The 26,398-nt window shown below is 41.5% G+C and overlaps 1 protein-coding gene across 3 annotated transcripts in view; it reads right to left on the bottom strand.

Moving 5' to 3' along the window:
* Nucleotides 1-25,734, bottom strand: part of cntfr (ciliary neurotrophic factor receptor) — a 403,342-nt gene extending 377,608 nt beyond the window's left edge. For 2 of the 3 annotated variants that reach the window (XM_080217324.1, XM_080217401.1), the window contains exon 1: nucleotides 25,551-25,734. In XM_080217324.1, the coding sequence (XP_080073450.1) occupies nucleotides 25,551-25,616 (66 nt within the window). In that variant the 5' untranslated portion in view covers nucleotides 25,617-25,734. The remainder of the gene's footprint in view (nucleotides 1-25,550) is intronic. The other variant, XM_080217485.1, reaches the window with a different exon arrangement.
* Between the last annotated feature and the right edge of the window lie 664 nt (nucleotides 25,735-26,398).

The raw sequence follows: 26,398 nt of genomic DNA, 5'->3' as shown, positions 1-26,398 counted from the left end.
TAAAAGAAAAAGAGCAGCATGAACAAGTTGGGCCGCAGGGCCTGTTTCCATGCTGTAAACGTCTATCTATGACTCTAATCCAGAATGATCTAAGACTAAGAGAAAATATGAACACCCTGAAGATTATGTAATGAACCTATTCGCTACTCACATGCATTGCAGAGTAAAATCCCCTAGTCGCCACATTCCAACGCCTGTTCGGCTGCACGGAGGGAGGATTTAGCATGCCTTTCAGGATGTGGGAGGAAACTGGAGCACCTGGAGGAAACCCATGCAAACACAGGGAGAATGTGCAGACTCTGCACAGACAGTGACCCGAGCCTGGAAACAACACCAAGTCCCTGGCATTGTGAGCTAGTAGTGCTAACTGCTGTGCCACTGTGCAAGGCCTGCCTATTCCTAGCTGCCCTTGAGAAGATGATGGTGAGCTTATTGAATGAAAATTGAATTGGATGGAAGAAGTAGACTGGTTTGTCTATTTAAGGCAAATGATATCAGAAGATAGTAGATACAATGCCAAAATAAGAAGCATAGAGATAGCCAGAAGTGACTTTGTGAGAATGAATGTTGTTTTCATGGTAAGAAATCTCAAGTTTGCAACATTGAATAAATTCATAACGTGCTACTTTCTATCCTCTTTCCTCAGAATGTCACAGAAACTATAAATTAACATTTAAAGTTTATTTATTAATCACAAGTGAGGCTTACATTAACACTGCAATGAAGTTCCAGTGAAATTCTCCTCGTCGCCACACTCCGGCGCTTGTTCGAGTTAATACACAGTCTTTCAGACTGTGTGAGGAAACCAGAGCACCTGGAGGAAACCCACACAGACATGGGGAGAACATGCAGATTCCCCACAGACAGTGACCCAAGCCGGGAATAGAACCCAGATCCCTGGCGCTGTGAGGCAGCAGTCCTAACCATTGTGTCACCATGTAAATAAAGATCTGTGAAAAAAATTATAGGCCTTTGAAATGTGAATGCTAAGGCTTGTGCCAAAAATTCATATACAGATCATAAGACCAAAGAGGAGATGCTTTCAATTATAAGAACAAAAGGAACTCTAAAAAGGAGGCATCCAGAAAGGCAAATGTCAGGACTTCAACCATTTGTCAGAGCTGAAAAGCTACGGAGATCTCTTTGTAAAGGCAAAGTGGAGGGCAACAGAAAGACGGGTTGACCTTAAGCATAGTTGGATGATGGGTGTCCCAGAGCAGTTGCAGTGGATGGCGCAACACAGGTGAGGGTGACATAACATAATGGCAGAGCCCCTGACAGGAGAAGCTATAAACAGCAGAATTCTGCAATTCTGAAGAAGGACACAGGCCAAAACACTGATCTGCCTGTTTTTTCCGTAGATCCTGACTGATCACTGGTTTTCTAACATTTTGTACTTTTGCTTCTTTTCATAAACCTTGCTTGTTTCTCTTAAGTACATGTTCTATTTGCATAATCTCATGGTGTAAGTGTTACCACATGATAAATTATATGGAGCAACAACTGCGAAGATACTTGAGTAATTGTCATTTGTTTTCATTTTATTGCTTAGCTTACTACCGTGGTAACATTAACGTGCCAGGAGCATTAGTGGCATTCCATTGGTCGGAATGTATAGTTGTATTTAGTACCAAAATATTTATGGCACATGGTGCCATTTATGGTGGTGCTGCTGGATATTTCTAAATTGCTTTTTATTAATCCAGCACAATTCAGGTCTTACAAAATTCCTAAAAGGAACTATCATCAACAAACACAGGCAGCATGGTGGCACAGTGGTTAACGCTGCTGCCTCACAGTGCCAGGGATATGTATTCGATTGCTGTCTTGGATCATTGTCTGTGTTGAGTTTGCATGTTCTCCCTGTGTCTTTGTGGGTTTCTTCTAGGTGCTCCGGTTTCCTCCCACAGTCCAAAAATGTGCGGGTTAGGTTGATTGGCCATGCTAAATTGCCCCTTAGTGCCAGGGAGTCTAGTGAGGGTAAATGCATAGATTATGGGGAAAAGGGCCTGGATGGGATTGTGGTCAGTGCAGACTTTTTCTGCACTGCAGTTTCTATGATTCTATCAACAGTTGTCCACTTGGTGAGTGTCAATACATTTTATCCCACCTGGGTGGAAATTGAAGGTTTTCACATGAGGAAAAAGAAGAAGAATCAGCAGTACTTCACACATTTTCCCAGGGAAATAATAACAGGCAAGGCTTGAAAATCACTTTTTTCTTGTCATCCAGGTATTTGGCTTGTTTATGGTATTAATGGGATTCAACCATGTAATGTCTTAACTGTGTTAGGGATTATGCAACTTAAATAAAAAGAAAAAGATGTGATTTGCACTTGGAGATTCAAGGTAATAGCAACAGATTTGTTGTAGGAGATGTTGCCTGTACAGAGTAGAAAATGAAACTAAACAGGAACCTGTGAAACATCCCATTGACAGCACAATCAAATCATGTGACCAGCTCTTAAAGTAATCATTCAACCATTTAAATATACAACAAACCATATTTCAAATGGGGAGAAGGAAAGACAAATAAATTCCCTGTGATATGGTTGAGCATGTTATTGACTAAAGGTATGCTTTTCCAGGTACCCTCATCCCCAATTTGCCTTAACCATTCAAACATCTTTTGTGTCTTTAATTTCTCTCAATCCTCCATCATAGCTCTGTCATCATCTAATCACTTAACAGTTATGGCCTGTGTGTGTGCATATCTGCATGCGTGTACATGTGTGTGGCTATTTTCCCCTATACTTCTTCCCTTACTCTGTTCTATCTTATAGAAATGTTAACTTTGTTTTATTTTCTGCACCGAGACTACCTGGTTTATTAGATGCTTCACAGTGGAACCACATAAGCACTACATCTTGATCTTTGCTCCTTCGCTCACTTCACTCTACCTCAGCAGCACCCAGTTACATGTGTCTTTGACTAGGATCCCTAATAAAATTAATGCCCTTCTTCAGTGGAAATGAGAGACAAAGGGGACATGGAGTTTTCAATTGCTTTATATTAATAGCACAAACTGGGCAAAATTGATTTGCTTATTGATTTCTTCTCCCCGATTTATGAACAAAATGGTGGACTTATTGTGTGGAGTTCCAAGTAAAAATGAGCGAAACAAGTAGTTAAATAAACATTAACTAGCACAAACCTTCAACCACTCAGAGAGTGGTTCTACCAGACCAGTGATCAACATGAATAGGGACAAATTGAAAGGTCTACAGTGCTGGACACACAATCATGTGGCCTCATATCCAAAAGATTAATCTTTACAATGGTAAACAAGAACTTCATATGGTTCATTCAGTCAGTGTTATGCCCAGCAATTTGTCTCTGAAGGGCAAAAGGTTGAATAATATGTCAGTGGCATTACCTTGATAAGCTGTAAATAGAATTTTATTAATGCATGGTAGAAAAGCAAGCTAACATTTTGTGAAATCTGACATACCAAATAAACACAGGATGTGACTGTTTTTTCATTAATACTAATTGTACTTATTTTCTGGTTCAATAGTTAAGCGATTAAATCTTGGTCTGCATGTGTTTTCAATGTACCAAAATAATTTGTCATTTACCCTAATGTAAAACATTCCCCTTAACTGTAAAATGCAGAAAATTGGTTCTAGCCAACAAATTACACACTACTAGATTGAGAACGAAGCTTAAAACGTATTCCATCTGCATCACATTTTAATGATTTAAGTTCAATTTCCATACAAATTGTTTACAGCAGTTTCTACATGACTTGCTCTCGATCGGATGTCCCACCTTGTAATCCTTCAGTAAGCTAACCAAGATCATTACTCATGAGGGTTGGAGAGTTGCCCACCATCTACCAGAGGGAGCCATATGACAAACACAAGCATGATGCAAACAAACATTAATGTTCAGTGCCATCTATCCGCCCAAAGACAAGGGCAATTTTTGAATCCAATGAAATGATTGATTCATTTGGTGTAGTACCACCCAACACTTCCCAGGATCAATGGAGCCCAACAGTAAAGCCTCAAACTTGAAAGCATTCCACAGCACAGTACTTTGTGCATATGTTGATGCAGACTATAGCTGGTGATTACTGGGTCTCCTGCGATGTAAAATCTAGTGTCTAATATATCCAGCGCAGTTATTCTCACTAAAACAGAAATGGAGCTGAAAAATTAGCAATGACTTCACTGTTTTCCTTGGGTTGATGAGGGAAGTCTGAATGGATTTTAGCAAGGTTTTAGATAAGATTCCACGTGGTAGACTGGTCCTAAAAGTAAAAACCCAAGGGACCCAGGCAAAAGTGTTACGTCGAATCCAAAATTGACTCAGAGGCAGGAAGCAAAGTGTAATGATTGACAGCTGTTTTGATGACTGGGTGGCTGTTTCCAGTGATGTTCTATAGGAATCAAGACATGGGGCCTTGCCTTTTGTGATAAATTTAGAATCATAGAATCCTACAGTGCAGAAGGAGGCCATTCGGCCCATCAAGTCTGCACTGACCACAGTCCCACTTTGGCCCTATCCCCGTAACCCCATGTATTTATCCTAGCTAATCCCACTGATACTAAGGGGCAATTTAGCATGACCAATCCACCTAACCTGTTAATCTTTCCTGTGTGGGAAGAAACATGCAAACTCCACACAGACAATGACTCAAGCCAGGAATTGAAACCCTGTAGTGCTAACCACTGTGCCACCATGCTGCACCTTGCCACAATGCCACCCCTAATAATCTGGATTTACATATGGGATGCATGATTAAGCTGTTTGCAGAAGGTACAAAAAATAGCAATGTGGTAGATAATAAAGAAGAAAGTTAGAGATTGCAAGAAGATATCAATGCACATTCAATTAGGTAGAACAATGGCAAACAGTTCATTCTGGAGAAATATGAGATATTGCATTTGAGGAAGGCCAATAAGGCATAGAATACATCACAAATGGTCGGATTTTGAGAAAGATTTATAGTTCTAGTTACTACACCACAGGAAAGTGGAGATTGCATTGTACAGGATATGTCCATGACATGTTGAGAATTTTACTTCTAAGGCAGTTTAGATAGGTTAGTATTTGGATCAAGGGAGGCTGAGGGGAAACCTAATTGAAGAGCATAAAGTCATGAAGAGTCTAAATACAGAGAATAGGAAGACCCATAATGTTGATTTGGCCAACATCAGCAGGCATGGATTTAGGGTAAGAAGTAGGAGTTTAAGAGGAGATTCAAGGAGAGGTTTTCTTCCCCTCTAAAGAGCGGCGAAGATTTGGAACTCACTACCTAAAAGGCAAAAACCCTTGTAATATTTGGAAAGTGCTTGGATATGCACTTGACATGCTGTAACCTACATACCAAGTGGTGGGAAGTGTGATTACAGTGGATGGTTACATAGGAGACAATAGGCCAAATTACCTCCTTCTGTGGTACAAATTACTACCAGTCTACCTATTCAGAACATAATAGAGTCCTGTTTTGTCACAAATGCCCTCTCTAGGGCAGAATGCTAACCTAACTTGGGTGGCTGCAAAAGGTTTACAGTCCTATTTAAAGAAGAGAAGGAAGTTCTCCTGATGTCCTGGCCACAATGTTCCTTCAACCATCATCAGCGGAAGCAAATTGTTTGGCCATTCATTCTTAATTTGCAGTTTATCAGTCTTGCTGTCTGCATATTGGCTGCTATATTTGCCAGTTACAGTAGCAACTGCACTTTGAAAACAGTACTTTTTTTATTCTTTTCATGGGAGCGAGCACCATTGACAAGGCCAGAATTTATTGGCCATCCCTAATTGCTCTTGAGTAGGTGGTGGTGGGGTAAATTCTTGAACTCCTGCAGTCCATACAGTACATTCACAATGCTGTTAGGAAGGAAGTTCCAGGATTATGACCCCAGTGGCAGTGACGGAACAGCGATACAGTTCCAAATCAGCATGGTGTGTGGCTTAGAGAGAAACATGGGAAGAGTTCTGCAGCGTGATTTAGGGTGGAATTCTCCTCCAAATGTTCTAAGTGTCATAATGGCAAGATTAGTGGAGTGATCTTCGCCGGTGTCCCAGGTGCACTCCACCACACAATCCTCCCACATTCAGTCACTTATTTGATGAGTTGGAATTCTCATGCCAGTACTGGGGGAGTGGAGCCTAAACACACTGGTGAGCCCAGCTTCAGAGTACATGGGCACTGTTTCACAAGGGCACCTGGATCTCTGATTTCACTAGGAGACCCTCTCCCTCACTCCACAGACATTGGGACTAACCACCCCCTCTCCACGCCATCAGCAGCATGTTCTCTCACTGCTCCCCAGTATGGGTCACCGGCCTTGGGGCCCTCCCAATGGATCCCCCCATCCATCTCCTGACATGCCCTCAATTCAACCCCCCAACATGGCCCTTCATCAATACTGCCTTCACAATTCACCCCTGCATAACCCTCCTCCTCAGATCCTCCCAGCGTAGCCCACCTTGTCGTGGCCCCCGCTCAGGCTCCATCCTCTTGGCACTGCCCCTAGTGCACTGGCAGTGCCCAACTGAATAAACAGGTGGTATCCAACCTGCACTGCAAGTTGCTTTGTATATTTTAATGCTATTTTAATCAGCCTCCTACCCCTTCTGGGTGTGAACCGGTTTGCGTCATTAGAAAGAAGTTGGGAGAATCGCAGACTATTTGGCACCAAGTGCAAAATGTATTTGTAGGCCCATACGCTAGTCTCTGGAACTGGCACAATCTATTAATGGCGCATTGAGGACAGAGAATCATCCCCTTAATGTTATAGATGTATCTTAATGTGTATTCATTATTTTTCTCACTTTCATATAACAACATTGTTGCTTGTTCTTTGTGTTTGAACAGAAAATGGATCAAGTCCTAGTTTCCACTGTCTATTCTAGTTCTGCCACCTTGTCAACAGTCAGTTCCCCCAACCTTGTACTGATCCACTATGAAAGCTGCAGCACTCCATTTCTCTGTGTGTTGTGTTATTTAAAGACCATGGTTAATGCCTGCCTGTAATGTACAGCTGGCAGATTAGAACATGAGCCAGCATGTTGCCTTTACATCTTGAATTCAACCAAGATGATGTGAATTAAGTACATTTACTCAGGGGCTGGCCTGTTTACTTCCTTCAAAGCAAAATCAAACTACTCCACATTGGAAGTATCAAAGTTAATTCATTACCTCTTAAATCGTCAGATACAGTACCTTGCAATATAACATGATCAGGGAATATTATTAATAGATAATAAAAAAGGTCTTGAACTCAAGAATCATCTGAAACGCACAGTGAAAATGCACAGCAGGAAGATGGCTGGCTGAGAGGAAGATCGCTAAGGTTCAACTCCCAGGGAGCTGTGCACACCGACGTGCAGGATTTGCTTTCAATGGTCACACACCAACTGCACGTTGATGGAATTCAAATCCCTGCAGTCGATGAACATCAAGGGCTGATGTCAGGGAGCCCAGATGGTCACAATTGCATCCTGCACTCTTGGGAGCCCAGAGATAGCTGTGAATCTCGTGATTCACTAAGCCTTGACTATCCTCATTCAGAGCAAAGTTCACATAATGATGGACCCTCCTTTAAAGGGCATCGGTTACCTCCTGAATGCAGCAATGTGTTGCTGATTGTGACAGGCCACGCAGATCCCCGGTTTCTCCCTGGAAATACTCAGGGACAAAAAAAAGATATTGAGTGCTCCCAACACCTTCAAGACCACAAGCAGTCCCCAAACCCCATGTGGAGTCAAGTCTTCTTGGAGTGTGAGGCATATATTGCAGACAAAATCGTTGGACAATTGCAGTTTTGTCCTGCACTGCCTCAGTAAGTCAACGTATTATTTACCCTTTTAATGTACAATCATTTTTAGCTATGTTACTGTTTTCGTATTTCTTTTATATGAATCAATTTAGTGAAGTTGTGGAGTTAACCCTGTGTATGTCTGTAATCTGTCTCATGGTGGTAACATGGAACACTGGGATAAAAGAAGACCAAAAATTTGTAAAGAATTGTATTGAACTGCACTGTGGCCTCAAAAAATAAGGCATGGTGGTTAATTTAGTTAAGTCAAATCTTTTCTGGCTTCAGTAAAGTTCTGCAAAATGACTTAATCTATAGCAGAACTCATGCCAGGGAATGTAAGCAGACAGAGCCTCATTAATGCCAGTAAACATACTGCTTTCTCCCAGCTTGGAGATTGGTAACAGTGTCAGAAAAAATAGAAGAGTCAAGCTGCCTTCAAGTCTGGGTGGCATGGTGGCACAGCGGTGAACACTGCTGCTTCACAGCACCAGGGACGTGGGATCAATTCCTGGCTTGGGTCACTGCCTATGTGGAGTTTGCATGTTCTCCCTGTGCCTGTGTGAGTTTCCTCCAAGTAGTCCGGTTTCCTCTCACAGTCTGAAAGATGTGCTGGTTAGATATGTTGACCCGAACAGCTGCCGGAGTGTCACAGAAACTTCATTGCAGTGTTAATGTAAGCCTTACTTGTGACTAATAAATAAACTTTAAAAAACTTTATTTTCGGTGTGCGCTTAGAATGGAGCTTATCAGTGACATCTGCCAAGGAATGGGAATGAGCGCTGATCTAATTGAAGACCAATTAAATGGACTGAAAAGCAGGTTTTACCTTTAGCAAACAAAGGTTTAAAGAAAGATTCCACAGAGACCGAGTAAGCAGAGGCTCCTGGCAACATGGAGGGTTTATTGTCCATGAATGACCTTTCAACAGACGGCTGAGAGATGTTACAGTCTCTACCTGGTCTAAACGTTCCTTTGCCTCTCCACTGGTTAAAACTGGCACAACAACTTGGATGAAGTTCCACCAAGGTGATACACCTTTATTAAACAACAAAGCAATTGTACACAGTCACAACAATGCTGCCATTAACCCGCCATTGGGACAATCGCGACGTGATATTACACAAGCAGCTTTACAACGTTTGGCTCCCATTAGATTCTCTGCTCCCGCTTGCCATCAAGCTGCAGTTGACAACATGGGAGAATTCCACTCACTGCCATTCATCTGGTGAATATAACTACATAACGCTATTAGGTAGAAGCTCCAAAGGTTTTGACTCAGCTATGCTGAAGGAATGGTGATAAATTGTGTGTGACTGTCATGAACTTTGAACTCTACAGTGTTTGTGTTTTGAAAAGTATCTTTAACTCAAAGTAAAACAGAGAATTCTAAATAAACCTCAGCTCGGAGGCTTGCTTATGTGATCTGGTTGCCATGAGGAAAGTCTTAAAAATAACGTTGAGTTAGAGTGGCAGTTCTAACAGTTTCGCAGTATCTTAGATACAACCATAGAAACATAGAAATGATACAGCATAGAAGGGGACCATTCAGGACATTTTGCCCAAGCCGACCCAAGATGCGCTTTCTAATCTCATCTTCCTGCACCTGGCCCATAGCCCTGCAACTTATAGCACCTTTTTAAATGAGTTTTGTGTCTCTGCCTCCACCACCAACTCAGGCAGCAAATTCTAGATCTTCTGCAAAGAAATGTTTTTTTCTCATGTCCCCTCCAATTCTTCTGCCACATAGCATGAATCTTTGACCCATTTTTTTAACTATCTACCAAGGGAAATAAGTTCCTCCAGTTACACAAACCCAGCCCTGCCCAAATTCTAATAAATCTAGTCTGCACTCTCTCCAGAGCAATTACATCCTTCCTGTAATATAATGACCAGAACTGCATACAATGCTCCAGTTATGGGCTCACCAGTGTCTTATATAGTTCCATCATTATATACCTACTTTTGCATTCTATACCCCTGCCAATGAACAGTAAGATGTCTCACAACACCAAGTTAAAGTCCAACAAATTTATTTTGTATCACGAGTTTTCGGATCATTGCTCCTTCATCAGGTGAGTCTACCAAGATCTTGCACTTCATCTACCCCTCTGAGTATATTCCCATTTATTGTGTATTCTCTTTTACTGTTTGAGCTCCCTAAATGCATTACCTCATACTTATCAGAGTTGAACTCTTTCTGCCACTTTCCTTCCCACTCCAGCAACCCATATATCATGTTGGAGCTTGCAGCTATCCTCTACATTATCCACTACATGGCCAAGTTAACATAAGAACATAAGAACTAGGAGCAGGAGTAGGCCATTTGGCCCATCGAACCTGCTCCGCCATTCAACAAGATCATGGCTGATCTTTTCGTGAACTCAGCTCCACTTATCTGCTCACTCACCATCACCCCAATTCCTTTACTGTTGAAAAATTTATCTATCCTTGCCTTAAAAACATTCAATGAGGTAGTCTCAACTGCTTCACTGGGCAGGGAATTCACCAGATTTACAAGCCTTTGTGTGAAGAAGTTCCTCCTGAACTCAGTCCTAAATCTGCTCCCTTTATTTTGAGGCCATCCGCCTAGTTCTAATTTCACCTGCCAGTGGAAACCACTTCCCTACTTCTATCTTATCAATTCCCTTCATAATCTTATATGCTTCTATAAGATCTCCCCTCATTCTTCTGAATTCCAATGAGTGTAGCCCCAGCCTACTCAGTCTCTCCTCATAAGCCAACCCTCTCAACTCCAGAATCAACCTAGTGCATCTCCTCTGCATCCCCTCAGTGACAGTATATCCTTTTTTAAGTAAGGAGACCAAAACTGTGCACAAGTATGGCCTCAGCAGCACCTTATACAGCTGCAACATAACCTCACTGCTTTTAAACCCCATCCCTCTAGCAATGAAGGACAAAATTTCATTTGCCTTCTTAATTACCTACTGCACCTGCAATCCAACTTTTTGAGAGTCGTACACAAGGACACCTAGGTCCCTCTGCACAGCAGCATGTTGCAATTTTTTACTATTTAAATAACAGTCCATTTTGCTATTATTCCTATCAAAATGGATGACCTCTCATTTACCAACATTGTATTCCATCAGCCAGACCCTCACCCACCTGCTTAAATTATCTGTAATCCTTTGCAGATTTTCAACGTCCTCTGCACACTTTGCTCTGCCACTCATCTTAGTGCACTTGCAAATTTTGACACACTATGCTTGGTCCCCAACTCCAAATCATCTATTTAAATCATAAACAATTGTGTCATCTGCAAATTTCCCGATTGTGCCCCCCCTTCATTGAAGTCCAAATTGTTAAAATATAAAATAAACAGCAGGGGTCCCAACACTGAGGCTTGCAGAATACCACTTGAAACAGCTTTCCATTTGCAAGGGCAACCATTGACTGAACCTTACTGTTTGTTTCCTGTTACTAAACTTTGCATCCAATTCTCCACATTGCCCTGTATCCCAGGGGTGTTACCTTTTTGACCAATTTGCCATGTAGGACCTTGTCAATTGCCTTACTAAAATCCATGTAGACAACATCCACAGCACTACTCTCATCAATCCTCCAGCACTTCCTCAAAGAATTCAATCAAATTGTGAGGCATGACCTTCCCTTAACGAAGCCATGCTGACAATCCCTGACTAGTCCATGCCTTTCTCAATGACAGTTTTTCCAATTGCTCAGGACCGATTCAAACAACCTTTCTGCCAAAGTAAGACTAACTGACCTATAAATGTTTGACATTTCCTTTGTACCCTTTTTAAGCAATGGAATCATATTTGCATTCCTCCAGCACCTCATCTGCGGCTAGTGAAGATTGGAAAATAATCCTCAGAGCATCTGCTGTTTCCCCCTGACCTTTTTCAACATTCTAGGGAACAATCCATCAGCCCTGACAGTTAATCCTTTTTCAAGGATTCCAACTTCTCTAACACTTCCTCTCTCATGATTATTTTATCCAATATTTCACATTGCTCCTCTTGGATTACTTTATCCACATCATTCCTTTCCTCTGTGAATAGGGGGACAAAAAATAATTTTAAACTCTTCCCTTTTCCTCTGCATCTTCACACAAGTTGTCTTCTTCATCTCAGATAGTCCCCACTTTTTCCTTAACTATCCTTTTGCTCTTTGTCTGCTGGCAAAACATCTTTGAGTTTTCTTCAATCTTGCTTGCTAATATTTTTTTCATGCCCTTTCTGATTTCCTTGTTCCTTTTTTCACTTGATCCCTGTATTTTCTATACTCTAGCATAGGATAAAGAAGAACTGCTGTCTAAGTTGTAGAAACACCACAGCTTTTGTGGTAATAACCAGACAGAATGCTATTGGAAGTTTGATTTATCTTCAAGAGAATGGGAATCAAACAGATGGGGCTCTTGAATATTTAAGGAGTGGAGAGTCATCAAGCTGTGCATTGCTGATGTTCATCATGAAAAGATTGTCAAAGGACACCTTCAACTCTGTTAGTTCATGTGAAATTACCTTTGCTTTTGGTTGATGTGTTAGTTGCCTGTTCATTAATGCTTAATCTTTGTTGATTTTAGTTTAACTGTTACAGTAAAAGTCTTAGAAAGTGTAACCGTGTCCATCGATTTATCTTTGTCGATTGCTCAGGAAATTAATCTCTTTCAAAAGTTATCAATCTCTACTGGGATCATTACATTGACATATGGGAGGATTGGAGTCAATTGTGTTCCCCTGTATTTGCTGCTTTTAACATTCTAGATGGTGTCAACTTTGTCTCACTCATAATAATCCTACTCTTAGTAGGTTGTGAGTTTGAGTTCTCCCACAAAAATCTGAATACATTACCCAACCTGGTATTTTAATCTACTACCAAGGGAATGTCACACTGTCAGAGGTGCCATTTTTGGGTGATACATTAAATAGAGGCTCCACTCCATCTGACTGCTTGAGTGGAGGTAAAAGATCATGGCACTAGTTCGTCAAGGAGCGCAGGAGTTAACCCTGGTGTCCTGGCAAATATTATCCCTCAAATAGCATCACAAAAAGACAAATTACCCAGTCATTGTCTCATTACTGTTTGTGGGATTTTTGTTGTGCAGGTTTAGGCCAGCACAGTGATTAGCACTGTTGCTCACAGTGCCAAGGCCCAGGTTCAAGTCTGGCCTTGGGTGACCATTTGTGTGGAGTTTGCATGTTTTCCCCATGGGGTTTTCACTGGGTGTTCCAGTTTCCTCCCCCAGTCTAAAGATGTGCAGGTGAAGTGGATTGGCCATGCTAAATTGCCCCATACTGTCTTAGGATGCATGGATTAAGGGGAATTAGAGGGCTAAATATGTAGGGTTATGGGAATAAGGCCTGGGTAGGATGCTTGGTTGGAGAGTCAGTGCAGACACAGTGGGCCCAATGGCCTCCTTCTGCACTCTAGGGATGCTATGATTCTATGAAGTTACCTGTCATATTTCCTACATTTCAAAAGCATATCATATTTCAAAAAGTACTTCATTGGCTGCAACATTCATTGAGACAGTAGCCACAAAAAGTGCTATATAAATGCAGGTTTATTTTACTTTTTGGAAGAGGTTTAGTGTGTCCACTTTTGAACATCTCCAGTGCAGAAATATCACCACTCTTCTGAACAGGATAATTGATCAATCTCATTGAGTGCAAACAGCTGTTTCATTGTCAGAGTGACCTCCAGAGACCTGGAGGGGAATGTTTGTCTCAGTGAGGGAGTGGGAATGACAGATAGCTCCTCTCCAGTATTTTTTTCAGTTTATGGCAAAGGGAAAGAAATAGAAAGTTCAGCTTCATCATGAGTTAGCTGACATGGGAGTGAAGAGCATTTTCACATGCAGCTGCTTTCTTCCCTCCTTTTCCATTGACTTGGCACACAATTGTTCTGCTTATTTGTCATGAGTACATGGTTTGACAATTCCTTGGCATTATTAAGAGGATGGAATGTTTTCTGGCACCTGATCTGGACATGCCTGCGTTGTCACTTGTTGAAATAGCTTTATCATTTTCTGGGTCCGACTCGGGTGTATCTGACCACGAGTATCTTTCATATTGATCTATATCATCATTTTGTTTTTGATGTCTGAACTGAAGAATCTTGCAATTTTTGTTTTGCTCTGCCCTTTTTTAAAAGACATCTTTATTACATCATTTTTCCCTTTAATTGTAATTGCAAGGTTGTCTATTACCTCCATCCACCTTCAGAGGTGGAAAAGAGTTGTGGAGGTAATGTTTTGCCTCATTAGTATTGAGTTAACACAGCATTGTAGAGGTGTTCCCACCACTGAGTACTCTCTCCATTTGTCTATTTTTGTTTTTGCTGACCCAGTCAAGTAACAATATGGGCCTGATCTTCCGCTGAGTGGCTGTCAGAGCTGGACTGCCACTCTGCCCCTACATCCTTACCTTGATATTTGTTTGATCGTCTCTCACTCAACCTTCCATCTCAGGTTGGGCAAGAATTGTGTAGTGCAGTATACTCATGGGCGGCACAGTAGCACAGTGGTTAGCACTGCTGCCTCACAGCTCTAGGGACCTGGGTGCGATTCCCGGCTTCAGTCGCTGTCTGTGTGGAGTTTGCACATCCTCCCTGTGTTGGTGTGGGTTTCCTCCGGATGCTCCGGTTTCCTCCCACAGTCCAAACATGTAAGGAGTAGGTTATTGGCCATGTTAAATTGCCCTTTCGTGTCCTGGAGTGCATAGATTAGAGGGATTAATGGGATAAATGGGTGGGGATAGGGCATGGGGTGGGACTGTGGTCGGTGCAGACTCAATGGGCCAAATAGCCTTCTTTTGTACTGTGTGGTTTATGATTTGTAAATCCTCCAGTCAAGCGCTGCTGAATTGGACTGAAAGAGGCTATGTCCCCCTTGTAGAATCACCAGCTGCCATAAATCAGGGAAGCTTAAATGTTCTGCCATTTTTAAACCAAGAAGATGGTGAGGTTAGGCAAGGAGATCAGGTTATAATTTGGACTGAGGGTGTCAGCCAGTCAGTGTGGTGGGCGTGTGGGGTTAGGGAAGGGGGCTTTTGGGCCAGCTGTAGGAGGATCAGATCAGTCAGGAGGTGGGAAGTTTTTGGGAGGATGGGGAGGCAGGTAGTGGTTGCCAGTCGTTTAGCAACAAGGAGAGTTGGTGGGCATTCTGGGGTCAGGCCAGGCCAGGGGGCATAATCATGGATTGGGGAAGTCCTGTGGCGTAGGGGGAGTCCCTTGAGTGCGAATGGGGGAGTCCCATCAAGGGGTCAGTCCTGTGGGGTTGAAGGGGAGTAGTCATGGGGTAGGGAAAGTCCCCTGGGAGATTCAGGGATGTGAGGTGAGTCCCATTGGGGGTCATTGTGGTCTATACAATAGGTGCTCAGAAGTCAGAGTGGTTTTGATTCTTTTTAACTTTTACTGTGCAAATACTGAAGTAATATTGTTTGAACAATCCGATGTTTGCAAATTAAATCACAAGTTTTGGATGATCTCTAGTGCAGAGCAATTGCTAATCAGAAGTCTGCACTTCCCAGGCAAATGCCATGCAATCCTTACTTTGGATTTCTGGGGTGAGGGTTCCCCAGTGCACTTTTGGGATACTCCACAGGTACGAAGTGTGGAGCTCAGAGATTGCAGCCCTGTGTCATGTAATAGTATGCTCACAACACCTACAAGAGAAATAGCTTTGGAATATTACAAGGACAAACCATCTTAAAGATAGAATAGATCAAATTTGTGTTTAGATGTTTTCTATAGACACGTGAACAATCAATGGCTTGGATTTTTTGGCTGCGCTTGCCCCAAAACCAGAAGATCCCAGCTGAGGTGAATGGACCTGCCCATGGTCCGCCCCATAGCAGGCGGGATAGTAAAATTTGCCCCAATATATCTGATAAATGCTGATTTCTTATAATTTACTGAATAAATGTAACTCAAACATTTTGTTTCCATTTTCAATAGCGAGATTAACTGTACAGGTTGGAAACATCACAAACAGATAAGAAGAGCTTAGCTTTGGCCCACAGGCAAATGTACATTTGGATGGATCATGATGAAACGTTCCTGCTCACAGCTGTAGAGTTTTAGCATGCGATGAACTTCATAGCATCCTTTGCATTTCCCAGCAAGTCCAGTTTATTGAAGTTTGAAAGTGCAGCCTCGAGGATTCCTTTAATCATAATGCTTTGTAATGGTTTTTTTTTAATGAAGGCTGCACTGATGGCACTTAAAATCTGTCAGATTGGAATGTGTTTATTTGCAATAAAGAAATACAGTGCAGCCTGTATGTATCATTCTTCTATATGAAACAGCAACAACAAGACTTTTTAACATACGATTCTTTATATTTCTTATAAGTGTCTGGTGATGGATGATAGTGCTTCATATGCAATTTTTTAAACATTTTCCCATACAGTGCCAAACACTGAAACAGTCATTCTGGTGGGAACTTAGCATTTACAGATTTTAAACGATTGGAATGTGGACAATGAAGCTATAACCTTTCCTTTGTACTTTGCAGCGCAGGGCTTGCTTTTTAATGGAATACAATTGCAAGGATAATTTGTTTTTTGTTAACGAAAGGCTTCCCAAATGAACTTTCACATTCCATACCAGTGCATGAACATTCCTGTTGGAAACACCAGAAACGCAATAATTCAAAGTTAAGAAATCCCCACTGTTTCTATGCAATTTTATCCAGAGGTCAACTACTTTATGACTTGTGCCCTTTGACACCATTAAGGCAGGACTTCTGCCCTTTGACATCAACCAACACAGCTACACACGTACTTAAAACAATTGCCACCATTAGGCCAGATGTGTGTTGCTGACTTCCTTTTCCTTTCTGACATGGAATTTTGCTCAAGGGAGTCATAAAACAAACAGCGACTGCATTCTTTTTCTGGGAAAAAGATTCAAAAAGCAACATAATATTTCTTCTAAATTGGAAAATGTGACCTCTGGTGTACAATATTTCCTCTGGTTGAGTGTTGGAAAACCTAATGGAGAATTTTCGCAATCCTTCAGCTAACTGGTGCTCCCGACAGCCACATTAATAAATGTTATATGCCACAATAAATTGGTTCCGTTATAGCACTCTCATTCTATTGCAATTAATGCTTCTTTTCAGCTTAACAAATTCAAGTCCCCACTGTTGATGGGAAAGGTGCACGTTATAGTTCAAGTCCCAAATTGAAAGAAGGTTCTCCAACTGGATATTCTCCAACTTCATCTCTTTCTGTCCTGAAGGCACAGATTTAAGGTGGCAGGTAGTCCACAGAGTTATTTACTTATTGGTGTCTTCCCAAGTGGTCATTCTGTATGTGAGAGCCAAGGCAGTAATTGACCCAACCTACCAAAACAGTAGGTAGGAGAAGAACATAGCCAAGCCTGATTCTACCTTCACCCAAGTTCCAAGCACATTTTTTCCCACCAGGTAGCTACTGGATCAAAAATCCAGGGTGATATCCCCCCTGATCTATCCCAAGAACAGTGAGGTGAATTGCAACTAATATAGCAGAGATTGATCAATTCAACAAAGAACCACAGAATGACACAGCACACGAAGTAGGCCATTTAGCCTGCATTAGTTATATAAAAGGGCTTTCCATTTAGACCCATTCCCCTGCCCTTTCCCCATCCTTCAAATCCTTTAAGTTGATATTCAATTACCTTTTCAAAGTAAATACTGCATCAACACCCACCATCCTTTCAAATTGGGTATTTCTGATCATAACAAAAGTAAAGTAAAAGTTTATTTATTAGTTACAAGTAAGACTTACATTAACACTGCAATCAAATTATTGTGAAATTCCCCTAGTCGTCACAGTCTGGTGCCTGCTTGGCTCAATGCACCTAACCAGCATGTCTTTCAGAATGTGGAGGAAACTGGGGCACCTGGACGAAACACACACAGACATGGGGAGAATGTGCTACCTCCACACAGACAATGACCCAAGCCATGAATTGAACCTGGGTCCCTGGCGCTGTGAGGCAGCAGTGCTAACCACTGTGCTAGCCTGTCGCCCTAGTAATAATAAGTTGTTTACAAATAATTCTCCTCATCTTGCCTCTGGTTCATTCACATATTGCTTGCAATTTGTGTTTTAAGGCCACTGCACCTTCTGCCAGTGAAAACAGTTTATTTTCTTTAATCTACCATTACCATTTGTGATTTTGAGCACCTTAATATATGCCCCCTAATCTTTTCTATTTCATGGAGAAACCTACCTTCTTTAACTTCTTTGTGGAACTGATGTCCTTCATACCTCACTTCCCACTAAATCTCTTTTCCTTTCTCTCAAATGTCTTGACATCTTTCCTAAACTTTAATGCCCAGAGCTGGATACAATACTTGAATTGGAGCCAGACTGGGCACTATCTTTATTAGCTGTGCCAACAGAGTAGATCTTAATTACAGATTAGAACAATAAATATTTGAATGTTATACAATGTGGCAATAAAATTTATAATGCAAGTCTGGTCAAGCCTATAGTTTGCTGAGCTCAACCTCAATTTGCAATTTTTAAAAATTCATTTACGGAATGTGGGCATTGCTGGCTAGACCAGGATTTATTATACATGCCTAGTTGCCCTTCAAAAGGTGGTGGTGAGCTGTTTTCCTGAACCGCTGCAGTTCCTGAGATGTAGTTATGTGCACAAAGCTGTTAGAGTTTGCATTTGAAGGTTGAGGAGTAACTTAATCAAGGTATAAAAAACGTTTATTATTGGGAACCATGTTTTCATTGCCAAAAGGCCCTAAGCCACAGTGGTATAGTGGCTAGCATTGTTGCCTCACAGCACCAGGGACCCAGGTTCAATTCTGGCCTTGGATGACTGTGTGTGTGGAATTTACTCGTCCTCCCCAAATCTGTGTGAGTTTCCTCTGAGTGCTCTGATTTCTTCCCATAATCTAAAGATGTGCCGGTTAGGCTAATTGGCCATGCTAGAATTGTTCCTTAGTGTCCCAAGATGTATAAATTAGGGAAATTAGCAGGGTAAATATGTGGGGTTAAGGGGATAGGGCTTGGGTAAGTTGTTCTGCCAGGGAGTTGATACAGACTCGATGTGTTGGTGGGCTCTCTTTGCATTGCATGGATTCTATATAAGCTCTGGACATCCTATGCTAAACCTTTCCTACCTCACTATTTTGCTTTTAGATGCTCTTTAAAGCATGTGTCTTAGACTAAGTTCTTGGTGGATTGGTGTCAAGATTTGTTTGATAATGCTGCTGTAAAGTTATTTCAGACATTTTGCTACACTTAACATGCTATTGTAAATGCATGCTGTTGTTGTAGTCATTAAGGGATACAGTGGGCCCGATACAACAAAAATATTTCCTCCATTGAGGAATCCAGAACAATGGGGCATACTTTGATTTGATTTATGAATGTCACATGTATTTGTACACAGTGGAAAGTATCATTTCTTGAGTACTACACAGACAAAGTCTACCGTTCATAGAGAAGAAAAAGAGTGCAGAATATAGTGTTACAGTAGAGAAAGATCAACTTAATAGAAGGTAGGTCCATTGGAAAGTCTGATGGCTTAAAGGTAGAGCAGATCACTGAGACATGAAACCACAAAGCAACTTTCACACAATGGGTAGTGGAAATCTGGAACTCTCCCCCAGTGGAAGCTAGGTCAACTGCAGCTTTCAAAAATGAGAGAGGCAAATATTTGGTTAAAGGAATCAAGGAAGTTAGAACAAAGGTGGGAAAATGAAGTTGGAGTCTAGCTAATCCATGATGTAAAAGAACAGTGGAACATGCACAAGGAGCTAAATTCCTGGCTACTATTCATTGTTCCTATAACTCAGCCTAACACAGATGGTTTAGCAATAAAGTAAAGGTTACATATGATGCCAGCAAGTCTGGATGCTGACAAGTAACAGCCACAAAATCACTGCTCCTGGCATGATAATGTTATTTATTTCCCATATGCCAAATATTAATCCTTCTTCCATTTTGTCCTACCATCTTGGTGATAGTTTCTTCCCCTTAATAACCTCTACAAGCCCTCAATGATTGGCATTATTGATATCTTTAACTTTCCAGGAATCTGTGTTTCCAGTAACCATCAAGCTCAATAAGGCATCGGACCTTGTTCTAATTCCCTTTGTTAGGAAAGGACAATTTATTTTACTTAAAATAAAAACAGAAAGTTCTGGATAAATTCAGCAGGCCTAGCAGTCCCTGTGGAGAGAGAAACAGCGTTAATGTTTTGGGTCTGATGGACTCCTCTGCAGGACTGAAGAAAGATAGAAATGTAAAGAAATATGTAATTGGAAAGAGGCAGAGGAGGTGTGCCTCAGTCTATCTCTTTTCTTTCATTCTTCCCCCAGTCCGCTGACCCTTTCCAACTATAAGGGTCCTCTGATCCTTTGCAATACTGGCACAGTGGAACAATGGTTAGCACTTCTGACTCAGTGTCAAAGGCCCTGGTTCAATTCCAGCTTGTATGGAGTTTGCACATTCTCCTTGTGTCTGCTTGGGTTTTCTCTGGGTGCTCCAATTTCCCCCACAGTCCAAAGATGTGCAGATTAGCTGGCTTAGTCATGCTAACTTGCCCTTTAATGATTCACGATGTGGAGGTTAGGGGGAGTTAGCAGGGTAAATATGTGGGGTTATGGGGACATGGCCTGGATAAGATGTTCTGTACAAACTTGATGGGTCAAGTAGCGTCCTTCTGGATTGTAGGGATTCTATTTTATGATTCTATAGAATTCATTTCCACATTTCTTCGATTATGTAAAAGAGACTTTTAGACCCGAAACGTTGACTTTGTTTCTCTCCACAGATGCTGCCAGACCTGCTGAGTTTATCCAACAATTTCTGTTTTTGTTTCAGGTTTCCAGCATCCGCAGTATTCTGTTTTTATTTGAATATTTTACCTGAGCCAAGTTTTTCTGAAGATCAAAGTGTTCTTTCTTGAAGAAGTCTACACAATCTTCCTAATATCCTGGAATCATTTGGATGTCAAAGACAGCCCAAAGCCATGCTTAATGCAACCCTCCACTGATATGTATAATACGAGTAGCAGAGAGCTCATGGATTCCTTCATCTGTAAACTGGGAATCCGCCATTTTCTGCTCTTCCTCGCACACTGCCAGGGACCTGGGTTTGATTCCCAGCTTGGGTCACTGTCTATGCAGAATGTGCACATTCTTCCTGTGTCTGTGCGGGTTTCCTCAGGGTGCTCCGGTTTCCTCCCACAGTCTGAAAGTTGTGCTGGTTAGCTGCATTGGCCACGCTAAATTCACCATTAGTGTATACAAAAAGGTACCGGAGTGTGACAACTAGGGGATTTTAACAGTAATTTCATGACAGTGTTAATGTAAGCCACATTTGACTAATAAATAAGTAAATAAAACTATCCCAGTTTCTGAATTTACCCTTGATTTCCAGGCATTCTATCTCCAACTGGCTGGGCAGAATTCTCCCATCCCGCCTGCCACAGGAGTTGTAGCGGGTGGGGATGGACATGCAATCGGGCAGGAATCTCAGACTTTCAGTCAAGTGCGGCCAGAGAATCCTGCCCTATAACTTTTTTAAAATCATTAGCCATCTTTCTCCCACCATCACAAAGCTAATTACTTCCTTAAGACCTGTCTCTTGACTCCTCCATCCCCTCACACTTAGATCCTCAGAATTCAATTACTTTTCCAGTCCTACATATTCACCGGCATTGCTAAAGCTCTTATTGTTCAGGATCTGTTTCTCTCCCACTCAAAACTGCTTTGTCCCACCACTCAAATCCATTCATCCTTTCTAAGCCATCTCTGTCCCATTCAGACCTGCAAATATTTTGCAGCTACAACATCCTATATCACCGGAATCCTTTCAATTGATTTCCAAAATGTTCACTGAACATAGAGCAAAGTTTTCAATGCCAATATGATTGTATTCATGAAACCAAAAGAGAAAATGGTTTGTCAAAGCTTTGACAAAGTGTTGTCTGGACTCGAAACATCAACTCTTTTCTCTCCTTACAGATGTTGCCAGACCAGCTAAGATCTTCCAGCATTTTTTTCTTTTTGTTTAAGATTCTAGCATCTGCTGTAAGTTGCTTTTACCTTATCTATGCCCCTTGTTATTTTATAAATCTCCATAAGATCAGCCCTAAGTCTCCTGCGCTCCAGGGAAAAAAATTCCGTTTATCCAGCCTCTCCTTATAACTCAAATCAGCAAGTGCAGGTAGCATTCTAGTAATTCTTATTTGCACTCTTTCTATTTTAATAATGTCTTGTATAACTTCAACAAGACATCCCAGCTCCTGTATTCAATGTTCTGTCTAATGAGACCAAGAATGTCGAATGCCTTCTTCACCACTCTGTCCACCTGTGACTCCACTTTCAAGGAGCTATGAACCTGTACTCCTGGATCTGTCTATGAACAAATACCCCTAGATCTCCCTTTCATCTCTTAATATACAATTATTTCTGGGAGGTTATCTGTGTCTCCTACACTAAAGACAAACATAGGTTATCAGTTCAACGCTTCCAACATTTCCTTATTTCCCACTATTACTTTCCTAGATTCATAAGAACATAAGAAATAGGAGCAGGAGTAGGCCATCTAGCCCTTCGAGCCTGCCCTGCCATTCAATAAGATCATGGCTGATCTGTCGTGGCTCAGTTCCACATTCCCACCCTCTCCCCATAATCCTTAATCCCCTCGCTTATCAAAAACCCATCAACCCACGTCTTAAAAATATTTAGCGAGGCAGCCTCCACCACTTCAACGGGCAGAGAATTCCAGAGATTCACCACCCTTTGAGTGAAGAAGTTCCTCCTCAACTCCGTTCTAAACCGCCCCCCTTTTATCTTGAAGCTGTGCCCCCTAGTCCTACTGTCCTTTCTGAGCGGGAAGAGCCTCTCCACCTCTATCCTATCCATCCCATTCATCATCTTATATGTCTCAATGAGATCTCCCCTCATTCTTCTAAACTCTAACGAGTACAAGCCTAGTTTATTCAGCCTCTCCTCATAGCTCAACCCCCTCAACTCCGGCATCAGCCTCGTAAACCTCCTCTGCACTCCCTCCAAGGCCAAAATATCCTTGCGTAAGTGCGGCGACCAAAACTGGACACAGTACTCCAGCTGTGGCCTCACCAGTGCCCTATACAGCTGCAGCAAGACCTCCCTACTTTTATATTCAATCCCCCTCGCTATGAAGGCCAGCATCCCATTAGCCTTCCTGATCACCTGCTGCACCTGCAGGCTGGGTTTTTGCGACTCATGCACAAGGACCCCGAGGTCCCTCTGCACCGTCGCACGCTGCAGTTTTTCGCCACGTAAGTAATAGTCCTTCCTACCATTATTCCTACCAAAGTGGACAACCTCACATTTGCCAACATTAAATTCCATTTGCCAGTTCCTGGCCCATTCGGCCAGCCTATCTAGATCCTTCTGCAGACTCTCCACACCCTCCGCACAATTTGCCGTTCCCCCAATCTTGGTGTCATCAGCAAATTTCGACACCATACACTCGGTTCCCTCCTCCAGATCATCTATATAAATGGTAAATAGCTGAGGTCCCAGCACCGACCCCTGGGGCACTCCACTAGTCACCAACCGCCAATCCGAATAGCACCCATTGACACCCACTCTCTGCCTCCTATTTGACAGCCAATCCTCTATCCACGCTAACACCCTACCCCCAACTCCATGCCCCCTTACCTTCTGCAATAACCTCTTGTGAGGTACCTTGTCAAACGCTTTCTGAAAATCAAGAAAGGCCACATCCACCGGCTCTCCTCTATCCACCGCCCTAGACACATCCTCATAGAACTCCAATAAATTCGTCAGACACGACTTCCCCTTAACGAAACCGTGCTGTGTCTGCTCTATCAAGCAGTTCCCCTCAAGGTGCCTCGCTATTTCCTCCTTGATGACGGATTCATTCCCTGGATGGTCAATATTCAATTTAATTGTTCTTTTCTTTTTTAAAAAGCTCTAGAATCTCTTACTATACATCCACATATTTCTAGCTAGCTTTCTGCCAAACTCCAATTTCTCCTGAGTTTTTTTGTTATTCTTACATCTTTTTATATTCTGTCCAGTCTTCTGACCTGCCTCTAACCTTCGTATAATTGCATGCCTTTTTAATTTCCTTAATTAGCCACAAGTAATGCATCCTTCCCTGAGAGACTAGGATATCTCTTTGCTGAGTATTATGAAAAATACCTTAAATTTCTTTCACTGCATCTTAACAAATCCTTAGCTTAATTCTTCACTATATTTTGGCCAGATCTGTCTTCATACTCCTATAATTGCCTTTATTTAATTTTAAAATACTAATCTGAGGCCCACTCCTCTCTTCCTCAAAATGAATTCAGAATTCATTCATGTTATGATTACTGCTACTTAGAGACGAGTTTACAATGAGACCGTCAATCAACCCCATAATATGAGACATTACCAGGTAGAATAGTCTGCTCTCTGGTGTAATTCATTTTTGAGCAAGACATCAATTTCTCCCTTCTCATGGTTAGCCGTGGCTCAGTGGCAATACACTCACCTTTGAGTCAAATGTTGTAAGTTCAAGCCCCAATTGAAAGATTTAAGCACCTAATCTTGACTGATGCTGGGGGATTTTCACTTCATTACAATGTTAATGTAAGTCTACTTTTGACACTAATAAATAAACGTTAAAGCTTTAAACTTCAGCAGAATACTGTGGGTGTGCTGTATGGTGAGTTGAATCATATTATGGATGAGACATTAAACCAAGGCCCCAGCTGACTGCTTAGGCCAATGTGGAGGATCCTACGACATTAGTCCAAAGAAAAGCAATGAAGTTCTCCTCTGTGTCCTGCACAATATTTATTTCTGTATCAGCATTACACGAAAGAAAAGTAATATCCAGTCTTCTCACAGTGCTGCTGGTATTTGCAAATAAGCTGATATATTTCCTAAATTGCAAGAGTAACTACATTTAAAGGTGCTTTGGCTTTAGGGTTTTGGAAGCTCTTGAGGTTGTGAAAAATAGCTTATAAAAGCAAGTTTTATTGCTTTCTGTTTATTGCAAAAGTATGATGGCTTGCAGTTGGGCAAAACTAATCAGATGAATAATCACAAGAAACATCAAGGCACAGCTCAACAGGAAGTACTACAAATATCTTAGGCATATAAACAAAAACTGCAAAATATCATGTGATATCTGCATTCATAAAGCTAATATAGATCGCTTGAAATATTAAGAAGCGAAGAAATGGACTCTGGACTCAGTTAGAATGGCTTGCATATAAAATAATAAGACAATAGAACTCCTATAACAATAAAACTGGCAAAGATTGAGAATACAAGAAGTCTCACAACACCAGGTTAAAGTCCAATAGGTTTATTTGTAGCAAACGCCACTAGCTTTCGGAACTGGTTGTTCCTTCGTCAGGTGGGTGGGAGTCCTGATCACAAACAGGGATCCGTACATATATACATAATACTTCACATTTTTTGCACGACTGCTACAAACTGGAGCAGTATTTAACACAGATTGAAGCTGTCACATACTTAATAGGCTGTGAAGCAGCCATGTGTGCACAAAGCTTGGTGGGAACATTGCCAGGCACAAGGTATTTACCCAATATATTGCCTTCAGTTGATCAATAAAGAACTTTTAGTGGCTATTGCATTCCAACAGCAACATTGCCTGTATATATTTATTTCACAAAATATTATTTTCCCTCAAGCTCATTGTGATTTTAATGTTTGCAATAAAATTCATGATAAGGTCCACGGTTTGCTTTGCAAACAATTATGTCATCACAGTTCTGGTTATTACACAACAGTCATGCTACCTACCTGGTGTCGTCGTTTCTCCTTTACTTGTTTCAGAAAATATATGTTTTTCAGATATATAAATGTCATACAATTATATCATCTGATCACCATGCCCTAAAATGCCAACAACTTGTCGAATAATCCAAAGGCAAAACACTTCGCTTTGAGCCCCCAAACAAATCCCGTTTTCACATAAGCCAGCGACAGCTTTGATTAGAAAAAGGAAAGCTTAACAAGTCTCGTCTTGTCAACAACATTGAAAATGTCGACACTAAATGTTCAAAGAGACAGCAACTATTGCACAAACTTTCATAGACCAAATTTAATGGCTGTCAAAAGGATAATCCTCAAAAATCCCTTACAAATGCCTGAGGTTTCTTGATAAAGTCAAGGATGTTTCTTTATTTCTCCATCGTTAAGTTGAAGCAAACAAGATGAATTTATGTCTTAGCCGGGGATTATTGCTACAATGGTGTAAAATTATCTTTTTGACACAAATATGGTTAATATTTTTACAGGCTGGAGGACAATTGTAAGCCGATTTAAAACAAAATGTTTGAAGTTGTAACTATTTGCACCACTTTGACAACAGAACTCACTCTATTCAATTAAGGTTTGCCTGGAGTCCCAGAATGTACCATGCACTCATCCAGGTGAAACTGCAACTACAGATTGAGGGGGAAGAATGCCAAGAGATTGGAATTGGGTCAAGAAAGTGTGTGCTATTATGTCAGAGGTAGCTGCATCTTTGCAGTGAGGTTGTGGAATGACTTAGGGGTAGCTATAAAGAGTTTGAGATTGCAGTGCTGGATCTAACAAAGGTCAGCAATAGTAGGAATGATAGAGAAACTGGATAAGATGTAAATGGG

Source organism: Carcharhinus amblyrhynchos, chromosome 1 (genome assembly GCF_965287045.1).
Source record: "Carcharhinus amblyrhynchos chromosome 1, sCarAmb.v2.hapA, whole genome shotgun sequence".
Taxonomy (NCBI): Eukaryota; Metazoa; Chordata; class Chondrichthyes; order Carcharhiniformes; family Carcharhinidae; genus Carcharhinus; species Carcharhinus amblyrhynchos.
The sequence above is the reverse complement of the archived record's forward strand: the minus strand, read 5'-3'. Positions and strand labels throughout refer to the sequence as shown.